Source organism: Malus sylvestris, chromosome 12, assembly GCF_916048215.2.
Source record: "Malus sylvestris chromosome 12, drMalSylv7.2, whole genome shotgun sequence".
In the NCBI taxonomy this organism is placed as follows: domain Eukaryota; kingdom Viridiplantae; phylum Streptophyta; class Magnoliopsida; order Rosales; family Rosaceae; genus Malus; species Malus sylvestris.
The window spans coordinates 695878-708980 of NC_062271.1; the positions used below are offsets into that span (position 1 = coordinate 695878).

Genomic DNA, 13103 nt, shown 5'->3' on the forward strand with positions numbered 1-13103 from the left:
GACTTAAATAAAGAAGATTATTATTGTTAAACCATCCACATCTTTCCTTTTTAATCATGAGATGTATCAAAACAAAAGAAACAATATCATTTCGAGATCTTCGAAAGAAATAAAATTCACTCGATATGTTGCCCAATTATGGGAGTGTATATTTGCTAAACCACATCCACGTATTTCCATCTTAGTCATTTAAAATCTCCAAACAAAAGAAACAATATAATTTCAAAATCTTCGAACAAATAAAAGTAACTAGATACATTGCCTAATTATGAGATTTGTATCGAATACACTCAACAAGGCAATTAATTAGAGAACCTTATTTTAAGCCAGTAATTACTATATCATTATTATTTGCAAGGCAAGAAATCCTATCTTATTTACTATAGATACAAGCACAGGTGATGGGAAACATGCATCATAGAAATTTCTCATCCCTCTCTTCTCTCACTACCACACCTCTCTCTCCCTTCAATAAAATAGGTTAAATCAATTAACTGTTATTTACGATGGTGATGGTAAACATCACCGCCATTTTTGGGGCGGTAAACAAAAATGCACTCATGTTTAATAAACTTAAATAAAGAAGAGTATTATTGTTAAATCATCCATGTCTTTCCTTTTTAATCATTAGAAGTATCAAAACAAAAGAAACAATATCGTTTTGAAATATTCGAAAGAAATAAAATTCACTAGATAAGTTGCCCAATTATGAGAGAGTATTTTTGGTAGACCATCCACGTATTTTCTTTTTAGTCATTGAAAATCTCCAAACAAAAGAAACAATATCATTTCGAAATCTTTGAAAGAAATAAAAGTCACTAGATACATTACACAATTATGAGATACGTATCGTATACACTAACAAGGAAATTAATTAGAGAACTTGATTTTACGCAAGTAATTACCATATCATTATTATTTGAAATTGATTATCGTTTTTTAATCAGTTTTTACTCACCCTCTTTACTATGGCTTAGCATTTCTTTTCTTTATGTTTTTCTTAAAATAAAAATAAACTCCTTTTTTTACTCCAACTTAATTTTTATTCACTATAAAAGTAATTTGCATTCCAAGTTAATGTTGCATCTATTTCATTCTCACTCTTCTCTTTTTTGTTGAGACAAACACAAAACTAATGATGAGAATGTATCATCCTCATTGCCTCCTCCTAATCTTAACCGCCTTGTTGTATCTTTTGGTTGCTGCCACTGCGTATGGAGTAGGAGAAGGAGGAGAAGAGCACCATTACCCATCCAAGTACCAGCCTCTGAGGGGTGGGTATTACCCCATTGAAAACTTGAACGACCCACATTTGAGGGAGATCGCGGAGTTCGCCGTCTCCGAGTACAACAAGATTCATGACCAAAAATTGGTGTTCCAAAAGTTGGTTCGAGGAGAGTCTCAAACAATAGCAGGAATCAATTACAAGCTTGTCATTGAGGTTACGGATTCTTCTTCGGTCAATAGCGGCCCCATCAACTATGAGATTATTGTGTTCGAGGATCTTTCGAGGACTACTAAATTGGAGTCCTTTGTTCGAGTCCAAAACTAATGAATGTTTTAAGTTGGGCATGGGGAAACTTTATTTTCTACCTTACTGGAGCAGAGTTGGTTGTAGCAAACCTCAATCTGATCCTCAAAATAAATCCAATCCACCCTATTTGTAAGGTTTCTGGAGTTCCTAAAACCTAAGGCCTGGTCTACAACATTTGAAAGTAGCTCAATTGCAATAATAAAAGTCTTGAGTTTACTACCATTTTTGTTTTCGTTCTGTAATATTTTTGTTCTTGTAGTTTTATTTCGTTATTAATTTGTGGGATATGAATGCACAGATGCAGGAGTTAAATCTATTAAATGATGGTAGGGATCTTGCAAACTATTCAAACAAACAAAGTTTCATTCTAACAATTAAATTGATTAGGGACCAAATGACCCTTATTTTTTTACAAAGGAAAAACAATACTTCTTTCATTGACAAAAATTGACATTCCGAGGACATATTCCTGAAGAATGTGTAAGTCGTTCTCTTTTGTTTGACATAGCATGACTAACATGAACATTTCCTTATGATCTGGTAAATTTTATGGATATGAAAGAAATGACTTCCCTACACTAGTTAATTTGTAGAGGAAAAGAGGCGTGTGAGGTTCCATCATATGGCATGTCTGTACGCATATATGAAGGTGCTAGGAAATTGACATCTCCACACAGTGGCATTTTTGCGCTAGCGCTATAAAGAAACTATGAAGACCGCGAAAATTTTGAAGACTACAACGCTTAAAAGAAAACAAAGGAAAAGAAAGGAGCAAACCGACCTAGCATTTTTCCTAAGATGCAAAGTAGCAGCGAAGAGCGACAAGAAGCATCCCTGTCGACGATCCACCGTTTGGTCAGACAAAGCCCTTGAAGATGCAAGCAGCCCCTCTCCACTCCAGAAGCCATGCATCTCGTGATCAAAGCCGTTGGACAAGAAAGTCACAGCAAGCAGTCAATTTGGATGAACAGAGTTAGAGAAGGAAGTCGCATCAATGTTACAACAAAAAGGAGGATACTTCCAGCAAAGAAAGACAAAAGCAACCCCGTCGCAGCCAAATTTAAAATAAAAAATAAAAAATAAAAAAAAACCCCGTCGCAGCCCATGTCTTGTAGTCAAGAAGAAGAGAAATTGTTGACGATAAGAAGATGTTGCTGGTAGCGAAAAAGAAGACTGAGCTAGCGCGCAAAGTGCACCAAAAAATGGTGAAGTTTGTTGTCCGGGTCGCTAGCAGAAAAGAAAACAGCGGTTACACATAAAATGCGTCAGAATTGGTGCAGTTGTTGTCCATATTACCGAAGAATACGAAGTCCGCACAAAAGAGACGTCAACAGGACCCTTCTCATACGAGTTAGCATTGTCCAAGTTAGCATTATACTTGTTGCGATCATCTTAATTCTTTGATTTTACTTGTTGCGATCGTGTCTATCTCCAATTCTCCATCTTCGTCACCCATCAATCCTGAGATTGTTACCTCAAATCCGGCTGTGACAAACCCTAATTTCCACATTTCATCGACTTCAGTCAATTCCATCACCATTCAGAACATCGGCTGCATGGTATCGATCAAGCTTCGTGGGGCTGAGAACTATCTCTCATGGAGCGCTCTCTTTGGTCCAATTTTTAGGCGATATAAGCTCATCGGTATTATCGATTGTAGCGAACCTTGTCCAGCTCCGTTTCTCTGTGATTCGAATGGAAATCGTACTTCAACTCCTAATCCAGCCTACGAATCTTGGTATGAGAAGGACCAGAACATTTTGATATGGCTGAATTCTACGCTATCCGAAGATATTTTGCCATTTACAGTTGGAGTTTCTACATCTCGAGAGTTATGGCGCATTCTTGAACAACGTTTTGCTGCAGGTTCGGATACGCATATTCATCAGCTTCGCTCACAGCTTCAATCTTGTCAGAAAGGTAACATGTCAATTTCAGCATATTTTCAGAAACTCAAGGAGCTTTCAACTGCTCTTGCTAAAGCCGGTGCTCCAGTCAGTGATCGTGATCTCATCACTATTATTCTCAATGGACTGCCTGATGATTTCGAAGCTTTTGTTGATGCTGTCAATCTTTGTATCGACCAAACAAGTGTTGATGAGTTACACGGACTTCTTCTCAGCAAAGAAATATCAATTGCTCGGAAGAAGAAAGTCATTGGTTCTCCTGCTGCTGAACCTTGGGAATTTCAGGGTTCTCATAATTTTAAAGGCAATTTTGGGAATTTCAATCGCAATTTTGGAAGTTTTGGTCGGAATAATGGAAATTTCAATAGATCCCTTAACAATGGTGGGAATCGAGGTAATTCAGGCAACAATCGCAATCAAAACAAGTCTGGCTCTGGTGGTAATCGAAATAACTTCAATCGGAATTTTGGTACCTTTGATCGTGGAAGTTCTTCTGGTGGTTATCATCCGTGTCAACTATGTGGCTCCACTTCCCATCAGGCTATTGATTGTTACGATCGTTTGAATCCTACTGTTCAGGGTAGAGTTCCTATGGATAAGCTTGCAGCTAGGTGTGCTCACAAAATCAACAAGCCATCTCCTTCACTCTGGCTTGCTGATTCCTGAACCACTTCGCATATTACTAATGATCTGACCAATATTCCTATACCAACTGCATACAATGGGGACGAAAAGGTGTATGTAGGAGACAGTCAAGGTTTGTCTATTCATCGTACTGGAAACGCTGTTTTACATACTCCATCTGCATCTTTTTAATTGTCTAATGTCCTACACGTGCATGATATGAATCATGGTCTCTTGTCCATATACAAGTTTACTACTGACAATCATTGTGCATTAGAGCAAGTCCACCGGAGTGAACTTTGCCCAACACCCAGTCCAAATATCAAGCTGAGGGTCAGGGAATTCACTCCAACCCATCGGGCTGCCTGGCACCCAGCCCAAGCCAAGCAACAGACCAGCCCATTTTTGACAGACCCAAGAGCGGCCCTATTTGGCTGGCGTGTGGACTGGACTCGCGCTTGGCAACGAGTAGGGGACAAGGGGCAGGCGCTATCAGCCTGTTGTCAACCCACTTGTGTTGCAGCGACGTGGCTTGCTCAGAGCCGTTGGATTTCCAATGGTAACAAAAATTTAAATTTTACTTTTAAACTAGACCGTCCGATCACAAATCAACGGTCCACGTTCCCCCCCCCCAAAAAAAAGGGCCCAACGGTACCGTTGGCCACGTGGCAGATCCTTGGCTCTTGGATTTGAATATTTTCAAATCCAACGGTCTAGATTAATTAACTACATTAAAATTAATTAAAAATTATAAAAAAATACATATATATTTTTTAAATACAGTAAAATTTTAAAAAGTTATTTTTTTTTCTATAAATACCTAACCCTCATCTTCCACCTTACACCACATTTCAATATTTTCTACACTTTCTATACTATCTACATTTCAATATTTTCTACACTGTAAGAGAAAAAAATGTCTTCATGGAAGCTCATTGAAGATGTTACGTTGTGTGAATGTTGGGTTCACAGTACTCATGACCTGATTACGGGTAATGAGATGGATAAGCGAGAAATGTGGAGTAAAATTACGAAGGCGTTTTGCGATGTACATGGAAAAGACGCCAGAACTAGTCAAGGTCTTCAAGGTTGTTGGAAAAAACTCAACGCATCCTTTTCTTGTTGGAAAAACGCCTTCTCTCATGCTTCCGGTAACCTGGGTAGCGGGACAAGTTTAGCGGATCAGGTGACAATATTTTTATTTATTTATATGCATTCCACCCGCATCAATATTTTAATTTATTTAATTTCGTATGTAATTTTTATGTTATTTCTTATGTAATTTTTATATGCATTCCACTCGCATCAAAATTTTAATTTATTTAATTTCTTATGTAATTTTTATTTAATTTCTTATGTCATTTTTATGTAATTTAAATGCATTCCACCCGTATCAATATTTTAATTTATTTATTTGTGTTACACCCGCATTTTTTAACACTATCTTATTCCACATTTTTATAGACACTACAAGCTCAAGCATTCTACAATTCAAAGAACCAGAACAAATCATTCAACAAATGGGAATGTTGGGAAATTGTCAAAGATTGCCCTAAATACAAAATTGTGGCAACCGGTACAGAAGTTGTCATGCACGGCATGGGTCTACATAGTTCGTCAGAACCAGACACGGCCAAACAAGAAGCCGACACATTTCAAGACACGAAAGGGACGCCTGAACAAGTGCCCGAGACCCAACCGACTCGTTAGTCCCTCTGGCCTCAAGGTAAAAAGGCATCAAAGAAAAAAGGTAGTTCTTCCAAAAATGACTACATTAAATATATGCAGGAACTTGCTCGCCAAGGTGAACTGAACATGGCACGGGAAAAGGCTAGAGATGAGGAAAAAGTTGCTGCTATGGCAACAATAATAGCAGCTACTGAGGTCCGTGATGCGGCGGCTGAGAGACAGAGAAATAGTTAATCGAGAGAACAAGCTGGTTAGACAAGCATTTCATCGAGAAAATGAAATGCTTAGAGAAGAAATGATGGCTCAAGCAGATCATGACACTATGAGCAAGTCTCTAGTAGGACTGTCTCTGAATTCAAAATATTTTTGGACATCGGAAAAAAGAGATGTCGTGCGAAGGAGGCGTGCAAGAAATGCGGAAACAAGTCAAGGGGGTTCTAGCTACACAAATCATAGCAACCAAGATCCTAACACCACATATCCTAGCTCCAGAGACCTTGTAAATTTTTATGTAATTTCTTATTTTTTTCGAATTTTATTTAATTTCTTATGTAATTTTTATGTTTTTTCTTTTTTTTTCTTTTGAACTGTATTTAATTTCTTATGTAATTTTTATGTTTTTTCTTTTTTTATTTTGAACTTTATTTAATTTCTTATGTAATTTTTATGTTATTTCTTATTAATTTTTAAAACTTTATTTACTTTTATTTAATTTATTATGCCATTTTAATGTAATTATTTATTTATTTTTGTACTTTATTTAAACACATGAAATAAGATTACATAAACTCACCAAATAAACTTAAAAAAAAAACACACTACATAGAATTACATAAACTTAAAAAAAAATACACTTTATTCTTTAACCACAAGCCTCATTTTAATTATCTTCGCCTTCATGCAATCCCCACTGGTGCTCAATCAAGTCATTCTGGCAGGTTACGTGCCAGTATGGCTCTTGCACATCAGTGTACCACTAAACGATCAATTCATTGTAACGTCCATCACGTTCCAACGACTCATGTTGCACAGGATCTTCGGTCTGGTCATGAGCACAGTAGATACGTGTTCTTGAGTTGTTCATCGGATCCGGCTCATATTCATCGACGGCATCATAATCATACTCATCTTCAACAATCATGTTGTGGAGAATAATACACGTCATCATGATGGATCGACAAGCCTCAACATCAAACATTCTAGTTGCACTTCTGACAATTGCCCAACGAGCTTGCAGGATACCAAAACAAAGCTCGACATCCTTCCTACACCCTTCTTGACATTTTGCGAAGTGTTTTTCCTTTTCAGTCTGTGGATGTGGCATTGTTTTGACAAACGTTGACCACCTTAGGTAAATGCCATCTGCAAGATAGAATGATCCCTCATATTGGGTACCATTAACCCAATATGTGCATCTCGGCGATTTTCCTTACAACAGTTCGTCGAACACTAGGGATTGGGTAAGGACATTTCTGAGCTCCTGGAACACCAAAAAAAGCATGTCAAATTCATGTATCAAATGAAGCCACGGCTTCCAAAATGATGTTTTTGGCTCATTTTCTGTCGCCACAAGCTCCTTGCCACGCACTTGGACAGTTTTTCCAAGTCCAATGCATGCAGTCGATGCTTACAATCATGCTAGGGAAGCCTCACATCTCACCCTTCCTCAGAAGCCTTCGCATGTCCCTTGGCGTGGGTGTCCGGAGGTACTCATTGGTGTAGAGGGCTTTAATTGCAGAGTAAAACCGCATCAGGGACTCAAGAACAGTTATTCTTCCCATCCTCACGATCTCATCCACTTAATCTGCAAATGCTCCATATGCAAGCATTTGCAAGGCAGCCGTAATTTTTTGCTCGGGATGAAGACCTAGAACATGAAAAACATCTTCTTTTTGCACAAAGTATGGATCATGGTTGCAAATAACACTCATGATTTTGTCGAACAAACTTCGTTGCATTCTAAAACAACGTTTAAAAACATGATCAGGGAATATGCTGTTGGGAATAAAATAATCTTCCAAGAGATCTTTACCTCGTCTTTCCCTTTTTCTATCGAGGTTTGCAGCACGTCTGGGTTTGTCTATCTGACCCACGGCTTCCATGACATGGCGGGAATGTAAGGCCCTATGCCTTATATGGTGATCATCCTCATCCTCTTCCATGAAGAAAGCCTCATCTCCACCTTCACCTTCCTCGAGATTGGCCAATTCTGCATATTGTGCCAACAACCTTTTCTGTTGCTCCTGTAACTGTTTATACACTCTCCTTGAAGAAGACATTGTAATAAGAACTCAAGATTTGAAAACGATGAACAAGGATTCTGAGCTAAAAAGAAGGATTGAGCTTGGTGTGATGATGGATGTAGGGATGTAGGGTTTATATGGACAAAAAAAAAAGGATGAGGTTATGGACAATGCCATGTGGCACTACGTGATTGGTTGAAAATCTTATCGAAATCTTGGCTAAATTATTGTAAACCGGAAGTGACACGTGGCGCGTTAGGATTGATCGAAAATCTTATCGGAAATCTATCCACAAAATAGTACATTCGGATAATGACACGTGGCATGACGTGATTGGTTGAAAATCTTATCGAAATCTTGGCAAAATTATTGTAAAACGGAAGTGACAAATGGCGCGTCGGGATTGGTTGAAAATCTTAGCGGAAATCTATTCACAAAATAATACATTCGGATAATGACACGTGGCGTGACGAGATTGGTTAAAAATCCTATCCGAAAATAAAACTAGTTTATTTTTTTATTCTTTTAGAAAAAAATTTAAAATATTTTAAATGGGCTGTGTGCCAGCACATTTTGTAAGGGTGGAGATCATTTGTGCCAACGCATTTTTTTAGGGGTGGAGATGCATTAGCTTATTACTGTTCATTGAAGTCTATTACTGTTCACTGGAGTAGATAAATGGGCTGGGTGCTGGCACAAAGTACTTTAGGGTGGACTTGCTCTTAACTCTTGACCCTGATGGATCCGTTGTAAAGACGTTTTTTCGAGGCCCTACTAAGAATGGCTTTTACCCCTTTCAAGGCTCTCCATCTACTGGTTTCTCTCATTCCGCACTTCTTAGTGTCAAAGCTCGTATCTCTTTGTGGCACAGGTGCTTGGGCCATCATTCCACAACCATTCTACATAGAGTCATAGCTAGTAATAAAATTGCAGTGGAGGGTACTAGCAATCTTGATTTCTGTAATGCTTGTGCTTTAGGCAAATGCACTAGACTACCTTTTTCAGCCACTGTCATATCATACTTCTAATAGTTTGGAATTAATACACTGTGATGTGTAGGGTCCTACTTCAGTTTCTACAGTCAGTGGATACAGATTGTATGTTCTGTTTGTTGATGAGTTTAGTAAATATAGTTGGATATATCCGTTGAAGAAGAAATTAGATGTGTACTCTACGTTTGTAAACTTTAAGTGTCATGTAGAAAATCTCATTAGAAACAAAATAAAGATTTTACGTTCTGATTCAGGGGGTGAATTTACAAGTAATTTGCTTAACTCATTTCTTCTTGAACATGGTATTTCTCATCAATTTAGTTGCCTACATATACCGAAGCAGAATGGTTGTGCTAAGCATAAGCATAGGCACATTATTGAGACTGCTCGAGTTATGCTTGCTGCCTCTAAAGTTCCTCATCCTTATTGGTTTGAAGCCTTCTCTACTATTGTCTATCTTATCAATAGACTTCCCATTTCCAGAAATTAGTGTCTCTTTGGGAAATTCTGTTTAAAATAGCTCTTGACTACTCCAGGTTGAAAGTGTTTGGTTGCAGTTGCTTTCCTTGGCTTCAACCATATTCAACATCCAAATTAGATGCTAAAAGTAAGTCTTGTGTCTTCCTAGGGTACAACCTTCAACACAAAGGCTATCGATGTCTCGATTACATTTCTGATAGAGTATATATTTCTCGCCATGTTATTTTTGACGAACATACCTTACCTTTCCATACTTCCTTACCAACTGCACCCCATAGCTCTATTCCAAGTTTTCCTTCTTCCTCTTCTTTTGATCTTATATTTCCCTTAACAAAGTCATTTGTTCAGCCCTTTGATAGGTCAACACCTCTTTTTCCTTCTCCTATAGTATCAAGTCCAACTCTTCCCTCTCATATCTCTTCTTTAGTCTCTATATCTTCCTCTCATCCCCCTTCCATAAACACTCATCCCATGCAAACAAGGAACAAGCTTGGGATCTATAAACCCAAAGCTTCTACAGCAACAAAGCATCTTATCTTTTCCTCAGTTCTTAAGTGTGCCAATTTTGTTCCCAACACATATCTTCAAGCATCTAAGCATGCTCATTGGAGAAAAGCCATACAAGAGGAATTTAATGCATTGCAAAATACTGGTACATGGAGTTTAGTTCCTTCATTTCCTTCTCAAAACCTTCTGGGTTGTAAGTGGGTGTTTCACATCAAGAGAAAACCTGATGGCTCAATTGACAGATATAAAGCTCATCTTGTAGCGAAAAGATATCATCAACAAGCTGGTCTTGACTATACAGAAACATTTAGTCCTGTGGAAAAACCAATCACCATTAGGGTGTGTTTGTTTGCCTTCACTAAATGGCATTGAACTGGACTAGACTAAAAGCTAGTGTAGTCCAATGTTTGTTAGCAGGAGGGACAAGCTTTAATGAGACTCGATAGGATTCGCTCTGACTAAAACGCTCGCTAGAGGTTAGCGAGACCCACCGATAGGGAGCAGACTACTAGTCCCTGCTTTGCCCCATATCGGCTTCGCTTCACCCCTCTCCTCTTCTCCCTTCCCATGTACTCTTCTTCCTCGCTTTGCCGCTCCCTACTTCGCCGTATTTCCCCTCCCAAAAATCCAATTGGGCTTCGTCGTATTTCCTCTCCCAGAAAAGTTAGAAACTTCGATCAGAGAGAAAAAAAGATAGTGCAATGGAGTCGCCATGGCTTTGTTGATGAGAGGAGCGTTAGAAATCGAGTACAAGATTTCCGTTCAGTTTGGGCAAACATGGATCTTTAATTGTCGTCAACCATTTCTGTAAGTTTGTCACTTTTAAATTTTATCCCCATTTTTTAATAGCAATTTGCTCCAATATATGATCATCTGGGTATTTATCAGTATCTTGTGTTTGTGTTGTTTATTGTTGATTTTGTTTTATGGGTTTTATTCAATGATGCTTGTTTTATGGATTCTTTTTTTGCGTGCAAAAAACATGTATATCAGATTGTTGTATTTGTTGCAGGCTATCGGATTTAAGGGCAATATGCAAAATTTTTGTACATATTTTTTATGATTCAAAAATTATGAATGCAACAATGCTATGGTTCTTTCATTGTATTTGAAGATTTCAATTACAGCCTATGGTTCTTTCATATTTCTCAATATGGAGACGTGATCTATTCATTTCTGGGAAATTTATTGCAAAGTTTCAATAATTTGATTGGTTTCTGCTACTTTTAATTTTGGTTGAAAATTTGATTGGTTTATGCTATTTTGGTGTTGGATTTGAAAATTGGATGATGAAAATTTTGTTGGTTGATTTTTGTTAAAGCAAATAATATGAATATTTTGTTATATATCATGGGTTCTATTTTGTTTTTTTTTCTTCTTTTCATTATCCCGCTTCTTAGTCCGATATGGCACCAAACACTTCACTAAGTCAGTCTAACTTAGTCTAGTCTAAGCCAGTTCAGATTAGTCATTGAAGTTAGTCCAGTCTGACAACAAAAGCACCATTAGAGTGTTACTTACTCTTGTTGTCAACTACAATTGGTTTCTCAACCAACTAGACATCAGTAATGCCTTTCTCCATGTCCATCTTCAAAAGGAAGTATTCATGGATCAACCACATGGGTTTGTTGATCAAGATAAATCCTCATATGTTTGCATATTACATAAATCCTTATATGGATTAAAACAGGCCCCGCGTGCATGGTATGATCAATTATTTTAGGATCTCAATTCTCTTGGTTTCAAGAATTCTCAATCTAGTACATCCCTGTTTGTTTCTGCACCATCTTTGGTTTTGGTTCTTGTCTATGTTGATGATATTCTAATCACTGGTCCAAATCCATTAGTTTGTTCCAATATAATTCAACAGCTTAATTCTTTGTTTCCCGTGAAGGATTTAGGCCATCTTCATTATTTTTTGGGTCTAAAGGTGAAAAGAACTCTAGATTGTATCTTTTTATCCCAAGGCAAATATGCTTTGGATGTACTTTCCAAAATCAAGATGGAGGGTGCCAAACCTTGTGCTACACCTCTAGGTACAAACAAGCTTGATCATGTTGGTCCTTAATTGGAAAATCCTGCAGAATACAGATCAATTGTTGGATAACTTCAGTATCTTACTTGGACACGACTGCATATTTCTTTTGTAGTAAACTAGATTTGCAAATTCATGCATTGTCTAAGGGAAAGTCATATGCAGGCTGCTAAAAAAGTCCTCAGATCTCTAAAAGGTACTATATGTGACGACCTGTCCCTAATTTTCTTATGTAATTTCTCCCTAAGTATGTGTATTGACGATTATGCCCTTATTGGCAAGTGACGTGGACATATTCAAATCACTTTCATTTTATTTCTTGCTATCGCATTTAAATTGTACACGTTGTTACGAGTGTACGTAAATTTTATCAGTGTGAAAACACTATTCCGGGTAAATTTTCGATACTCTTTTCTGTTCAAAATCCAAAACCTTATCCCTAGCTTTTTCTTGTCCCATCCCGTGCACCCTCCTCCATTATTTCACACTCTCACCAATCTCATCCACTCCATTTTTGAAGCAACCAATCAAAAAAAAACAAAAGAAAATAATTCTCTCTCTCTTCCTTCTCTCTCTTTATCTCTCGTATACTCTCTTTCTCTGCAAAACCCTCAAACGAGCTGCAAAGCTCACAAATCGAACCCAAAAACCACACAATTGTACTCCTCTCATCTTCACGATCACAACCATGTTCTTGAAACCTGGTTTAGACGAGTTTTGACTCATTAACTCGGAAGGTCTGAACTCAGGCACACTGAGTTCGACGTGTTTTCAAATGAGTTAGCATGATTTGAAGCTTGGGAAGGCTTCTACACGACTTTTTAAGGGTCCTAGGCTTGTTTTGGAAGAAGGTTGACGTGAAACGACCAAGTTTTGAAGAGTTCACTTTTGGCCGGAACTTTCGAGGCTTTTTCCGGCAACCTCCATCCACTTTTTGGACTCCAAACAGGTATAACGCGATTCTTCACTTCACTAGCTTCAAATCCATATAAAGTAAGTCGAAAATGGTTGAGAAATGAATGAGAATAGTGAGTTTGAAAATTTTCCAGACATCCGGCGAAGTTGAATTGCAGACGGCGGCGATGGCTAGGC

General features: G+C 37.9%; 2 protein-coding genes across 2 annotated transcripts; both read left to right on the plus strand.

Annotated features, from left to right (window-relative positions):
* The first annotated feature begins 1144 nt into the window (after positions 1–1144).
* LOC126593571 (cysteine proteinase inhibitor 1-like) lies at positions 1145–1552 on the plus strand. The gene has a single exon (XM_050259672.1). It carries the CDS (start codon positions 1145–1147, stop codon positions 1550–1552), a length of 408 nt encoding a protein of 135 aa, XP_050115629.1.
* A 1316-nt stretch (positions 1553–2868) lies between these two features.
* LOC126593845 (uncharacterized) lies at positions 2869–6371 on the plus strand. Its single transcript, XM_050259987.1, has 2 exons — positions 2869–4198; positions 5530–6371. The coding sequence occupies exon 1, from the start codon at positions 3091–3093 to the stop codon at positions 4105–4107; it is 1017 nt and encodes a 338-aa protein (XP_050115944.1). The 5' UTR covers positions 2869–3090; the 3' UTR covers positions 4108–4198; positions 5530–6371.
* The last annotated feature ends 6732 nt before the right edge of the window (positions 6372–13103 follow it).